Raw genomic sequence first — 6,432 nt, forward strand, 5'->3', positions numbered from 1 at the left:
ATATATGTATTACAGTGTTATTAATAATACTAATAATTTATCTTGTTTGCAGACCAACCTCACTGTCCTGGAGACTTGCACTATGTAGAGATGGGTCCTGCTTTCCCCCCAACCTGCAGCAACCCACATAATTATACCACAGAACTCACCAGCACCTGCCTACCTGCTGAAGGTTGGTCCTTGATTAGCAGTAAAAGGGAAATATGTTTTTACTTTACTTTACTTCACTTCACTTCACTTCACTTCACTTCACTGAACAAACCAGTGATGCATTAAATAAAATAAAAAAATTGTGTATTTATTGAATATCTCTTTTATTTACTATCTTTTTATTTCCTATCTATTTTGTATCACATTTTCTCTCTCTCTCTCTCTCTCTCTCATAATCACAGGGAAGGTCCTGAATGATCGTGTTGATGGTTACCATTCCATAAATGTGGAGGAATGTCCATGTGTGCATGCAAAGATAATGTATGCACCAGGGCAGGAGCGCCGAACAAAGTGCCAGACCTGGTAATATTTTTTCCTTTACCAATTCTGGACATGGTCATTATTTGCCAACAACATTTTAAATAATTCCATTGTTACACTTTTGAATTTTTCATTTGAATAATTTACTTAGCACCTTTCTGAACAATTTTAAACGTATTAAAATATTTTTTATTGAAGTATTACTGTATACTGTTACTGTTGTAATCATACAAGAACATACAATCATGCAAGGTTTTTCAAAAGACAACGTTTTTGTACGTAAAAATGTAAGTAAATATTGTGAGCTTTTGATAGAAACTGTGTAAAAAGAAATTTTGAAAACCACATTTTTTGGTGTTTTTATCCCCACAGTACCTGCATCAGAGGAAATTGGGCATGTTCTAGAAACACATGTCCAGCCAAGTGTATTATTGAAGGCCAGTTCATCACTACATTTGACGGCAAACAGTATTCTATGCTAGACAAATGCACCTTTGTGGCTGCAAGGGTAACTGAAATGGAATATAACACTATTTTTTTTTTTGCAATGTGATATTTTCTGATATTAAAATGTCTAATATTTGGCATGTCACCCAGGGGCTTAACTGGACATTGAACATTCAGTATTCTGAGCAAGGTGTTGTCATAGAAAAGGCATATCTTAATATCAACCAGGTTTGTCTATTTTCCTTACCAGCACTTGCAGGTTGTTTTCTATGTGTATGTATGTGTTGCTGGCAAATTTGCAGAGATTTTAAGTGTCTGTTTTTATATGCTGTAACTGGAAAGGTTTTTGATTACACTTTATTTTAAAGTGACATTGTTAGAGTTTAATTACACAAATAAGTCCTGAGTAATATTAATCAACTACATGTACTTACTATAGGGTTACGTTTAGGATTAGGGTTTAGTTTTTAGGGCTAGTTAATTGTAATTATGCATAATCTACTTTTACAGTAAGTGCATGTTACTATGTCACCTTAAAGCAAAGTGTTACCAGGTTTTCACCACCTTCCGACGTCAGTGTCACTTCCCCTATAAACTTAAAGATGTTTTAATTCCAGGAAAGATATACTTTTTCTGCAAATAGCATACAACTGAACAACATAGAAATCAGTGACCTATCACAGACTGGTAGGCTCTTTTAGAATTTGTCATATTAGATTTATAAGTTTGAAATATTCATATTACCTTGACAAGTTTGAAACATTAACATTAGCTTTACAAAATTGCTATGTTACTGGCTTTTGTTTCAGAGTCTACCACAGTCTTTTGGCAGTCTTCAATGTTCATTCAAGTTCAGACTTCATTCGGCTTGAAAATGCAAGTTCAAGTCTCTCCAGAAATTCAAATATATCTGAATTTGCCGCCAACCGCAAATACCAAAGGTTTGAATAATCTATATTCATGCAAGCCAACCTCAAGGCACATACAGCAATTTAGCAAAATGTAGTTATATATACAGTAGAATTCAATGAGTCAGTCGAATTTGAATGTTGTTATTAAAGCAAGTGCTTTTATTATAGGTCTTTGTGGAACTTTTAATAATGACACAAGCGATGACTTCACTACTTTTAGCGGTATCATAGAAAGTTCGGTTCAGCTTTTTGCCCGGTCCTGGTCAATGGGCACTTGTACCTTAATTACTGGATGCATCAACACTGAAAATGGTAAGTGTCATTTAGCCTAACTGCTTAACCATATCAAAGTTATTTTCCAAGATAACCACTGATATTCATTCCATTTAAAGAGATATTTGCAGAGGAGAATTGTGACCAACTGACAGATCCAGAAGGAGTGTTTGCTGTGTGTCATGATTACGTACCTGTTTCGCCCTATGTCGAGGCAATGATATATTCCTATCCATAAACACATTTGATCATTTTGAAATTCATGGTTGTTTTCTTGTTATTAATCTGTTTCTGATTCTTCTCAGGCATGTGTGAAAAGAACATGTCAGTGCTCGACTGCATTACAGGAATGTTTGTGTGTCTCCTTTGGTAACTACGCAAAAGCCTGTGCAACTCAGGGAATCATTGTTGGCGACTGGAGATCAGAAACAAACTGCAGTGAGTGACAAGCTTTTATTCAATTAATTGTTTTCAATTGTATTTCTGTAGGTGCTGCAGATAACTCAGAGGTATTATAAAAAAAATAAAAATTAAAAAACAAGAAAGAAAGGAAAAAAAGCTCTCATCATTACAGCAACAGCATCTTTGATTTTCAACTTTTTCCCCCCGAAATGGCTGAAAACGCGTCCTTAGCACAATTAACCAATTTTTTTTGCCATTTTTTGTGATATATTTACATTTTACTAATAATTATTTGCCTAATTACACTGTAACAACATCACATACATTATATATATATATATATATATATATATTTCTTCTTATTTTTTATTATTTATTTTTGTATATCATTCCGGGTTTCAGTTCCTTTGTGCATGGGCAACCTGAGGTTTGCTTACGCAGCGTTGGCATGTAACCATACCTGCCGTTCCCTCTCGGGCCCTGATCCCACCTGTGAGGTGGTGGACGACCCTGTGGAGGGGTGTGGATGCACATCAGACTCTCACCTGAGCAACCAACAGACCTGCAGCCCTCGTTCACTGTGCAGCTGCCACCATCCTGGAGGTGTCACACCTCCAGGCCCAGTGGTTATCGGTGGACGCCAGTGGTAAGGGTGAAAACAACTCAGTTCAAAAAATGTTTATGTTATGTTTATGTTATGTTGAGTACATTTTGTATTACAGCTTGTGTGAAAATGGACAACTTCATTGTCCTGAAGTTTGCAGTAAGTGAAATCATCTCTTTACATTTGGAAAAAAACAACAACAAAAATAACAACATTAAACAACAGAATACTGAACCAGTGCCTTTTAGTGTGTATTTATATATATATATATTTTTAGTGTACTTTTAAGTTTTACTTTTAGATTTACAGAATTTTTTTTTTCCACAAACATCAGTCCTGTTTGCCTGTTGTGGTAATGTTGAGATATTACTGCATGCATAATTCATCAAACTATGTTAAAATAACCAGTCATATACTGTAGTATATAGTATGTAGTATGTAGTAGGGTGTACTTGAGCAGTGTGTAGTTAGTGACTTTTTAGTGAACTTGGAATTTGGAAATTTTAAGATTCAGTGCCAAAGATATCTATTATGTTCTATTCCTCTTTTCTAGATTGCACAGTAGGAAAGATTTGTGTGGATTGCTCACAAATACCAGTGAACACAGACCATAGGACATGTGAAAGCTTGACCAAACCTGTAGTAAGCATTTTTTTTTTCTCCAAATTTGGCATTATGACATCTTGCTATATGCTGTTCATACTGTTCATTTTCTGCAAGGGTCTGAGTTAAATTGCTGATGTTATTCACAGAGTGATGGCAACAGCTGCATCAGTGGCTGTTATTGTCCGGATGGCCTTTTTGAAGATCATAATGGTGGTTGTGTGACTCATGAAAACTGCACCTGTGAATTCAGCGGGAGAGTGTATGAAACTGGGCAGAGTGTGGAGACAAACTGTAAAAAATGGTAAGAACGGTCTTCTAGCCCTGACCTTGGTTCACAAATTTTAAAGGAATAATTAGAGTTAACCCACCTTCACGTCATTCCAAACCCATAGAGTTTAAAAGGATATATTTAGTGAGGTTATTAAGTTCTTAAAATGACAGCAAAACAAAATCATTATAAAAGTAGTCCTTTCAGCTTGTGTAATATATTTCAAATCTTACAATTTTAAGATAATATTCACTGAAAATCTTCCTCTCCACTATGGCACTCAAATCTCATTCCCGCCTTTACATATTTCAACTTGACACCTCAAGATTCTAAGGGATCACAAGTGTGAATGAAATTTGAGCGCTTAAAGATTGTATCCTTTGAGATACCGTGGCCTACCAAATTACAATGAAGTAAAACTCATTTTATTGGTTCATGGTTCAGTGAAAACCTGACCACTAAATTTGAATGATGTGATTTTGTGTCTCGCAGCACATGTAGAGGTGGTGAGTGGTCTTGTATTGATGAGGCATGCTCAGGAGTATGTGAGGTGTTTGGAAATGGGCAGTACCGCACCTTTGACTCCAAATGGTACAGATTTGATGGCCACTGTCAATACACCCTGGTGAAGGTGAGTGGTTGCAATCTGACAAAGTACTTGTTTCACAAAGATCTTTCTCGAAAGATCCTGACTTAAGTTAATGAACAGCATACTAGTAAAATGTATAAATGTTGCAAAAGCACTCAACAAGTGGGCAAACATTTTTCAACTTTAATATTTCTTGTATAAGGATGCTGCTTCAAGTGGGCAGTTTGCAATTAAAACTGAGAGTGTTCCATGTTGTGACGAATCTTTGACATGTTCCCGTGCCATCTCAGTGGAGCTCCTGGTAAATGATCATCTATGTATATATAAATTTTTAAAGTTGTTGGGTGTTCAATATTTCAACCTTATATCAAGTGAAAATTATAGTGCACTCAGTAATTATGAAATTATAAATAGTTGCTCAATGTTTGACAGGGTGCAGTGACTCTGATGTTGAGCGATATGAAGGTAACTGAGAGACTTCAGGCAGAGGACGCATTGCTGGCAGAGCCCCTGTACGACATCCACACTGTGGGCCTCTACATCATTATCACAGTTCCTGGACTGGGTATCACTGTAATCTGGGACAAACATACCAGGGTCACCATCCAACTAGAGCCTCAGTGGAGAGTAAGAAGTCACATTTAATTTGTTTTATTGTCTAAGATTGATATTCAGTCCTCACATTGTGACCTAATCAGATGTGATTCAAAAACTAACAAGCTGTGAAGTTGATTTCCTACAGCTGCATTATGTATGATCTCTGTCACTCACATTGCCAGAACTCTCGTTGAAAATGAATGACGCCTGATCGCTTTGTTTCAGCAAATTTCTGATAGTGCGAGCAGCCCTTTTGATTTTACACTCTTCAGGTGAAGTGGGTTACAAGCACAGAACACTGCACCAATTGATTGATTGTTTTGTTTTTTAAATTATAACTCTGATTGTATTCGTCTGAAAGAAGAAAGTAAGGGCTTGAGGGTGATTAAATCATGGGGTAATTTTTATTTTTGGGCGAACTACCCCTTTAAGAACATATCTATCTGATCTCCTCAATAGGACAAGGTTAGGGATAGAGTGGACATGTAAGGTTAGGACTATGATAGTTTGATAAGAATGTTGGTTCAGGATCAACAAGGAATACAGATCCTGAAACGTGCTACTGAGTGGTGAAGATATGCAAATGTTCTCTTTCAACTGTGGAACTTTAGGGCCGAGTGCTAGGGCTTTGTGGGAACTTTGATGGGAAGGTGACAAACGACCTTCTGACAAGCATCTCCTCAGAAGTTTTCAGTGTTTTGGACTTTGGGAATAGTTGGAAGACTGCAGCTCCGCCATGCTCAGATGTAACCCATGAAATATTTCCTTGTGAACGACACTCCTACTGTGCAGCCTGGGCCCAGCGGCGATGTATGATCCTGAGATCAGACACCTTTATAGATTGCCATCTGAAGGTACCTTACAGTGCCATTATTTAATTAAATAAAGTTATTTCTGATGTTTAATCTTGGCTCATTGACTTTAACTAAATAAAGCACTGTTTCCATATCAAACATTTCTGACCATTAAGTTCATCAAACTCTTTCTGAATTTGGAAGTAGGTTCAGGTACACAATATATTTAATATAATAAATTTTTTGTCATGAAGAAAGGTGGAACCCATTTTGAACCAGCCAGTAACTGTTGCTGTCTTATGAATACTAGGTGGATCCAGAGCCTTATTACCAGGCCTGTGTTTTGGAGTCCTGTTCTTGTGAGTTTGAGGGAAAGTTTCTCGGCTTTTGTACAGCTGTCTCAGCTTACGCAGAGGCTTGCAGTGCAAAGGATGTCTGCATCAACTGGAGAACCCCAGATTTGTGTCGTA

At 36.8% G+C, this 6,432-nt stretch overlaps 1 protein-coding gene across 1 annotated transcript in view; it reads left to right on the forward strand.

Annotated features, from left to right (window-relative positions):
- The window catches only part of LOC107716193 (mucin-19-like), a gene marked incomplete at its 3' end in the record, with an annotated part of 10,630 nt that overhangs the window by 1,804 nt on the left and 2,394 nt on the right, over positions 1-6,432 (forward strand). Inside the window, exons 5-21 of the mRNA XM_016522562.1 lie at positions 53-172; positions 483-513; positions 844-979; positions 1,069-1,146; positions 1,730-1,859; positions 1,998-2,141; positions 2,222-2,316; positions 2,408-2,540; positions 2,907-3,150; positions 3,227-3,267; positions 3,662-3,750; positions 3,861-4,015; positions 4,475-4,636; positions 4,788-4,872; positions 5,004-5,198; positions 5,780-6,022; positions 6,273-6,429. Of these exons, the coding sequence (XP_016378048.1) occupies positions 53-172; positions 483-513; positions 844-979; positions 1,069-1,146; positions 1,730-1,859; positions 1,998-2,141; positions 2,222-2,316; positions 2,408-2,540; positions 2,907-3,150; positions 3,227-3,267; positions 3,662-3,750; positions 3,861-4,015; positions 4,475-4,636; positions 4,788-4,872; positions 5,004-5,198; positions 5,780-6,022; positions 6,273-6,429 (2,238 nt within the window). The remainder of the gene's footprint in view (positions 1-52; positions 173-482; positions 514-843; positions 980-1,068; positions 1,147-1,729; positions 1,860-1,997; positions 2,142-2,221; positions 2,317-2,407; positions 2,541-2,906; positions 3,151-3,226; positions 3,268-3,661; positions 3,751-3,860; positions 4,016-4,474; positions 4,637-4,787; positions 4,873-5,003; positions 5,199-5,779; positions 6,023-6,272; positions 6,430-6,432) is intronic.

This window comes from Sinocyclocheilus rhinocerous, unplaced genomic scaffold, assembly GCF_001515625.1.
Source record: "Sinocyclocheilus rhinocerous isolate Xijiao unplaced genomic scaffold, SAMN03320098_v1.1 scaffold3022, whole genome shotgun sequence".
NCBI lineage: Eukaryota > Metazoa > Chordata > Actinopteri > Cypriniformes > Cyprinidae > Sinocyclocheilus > Sinocyclocheilus rhinocerous.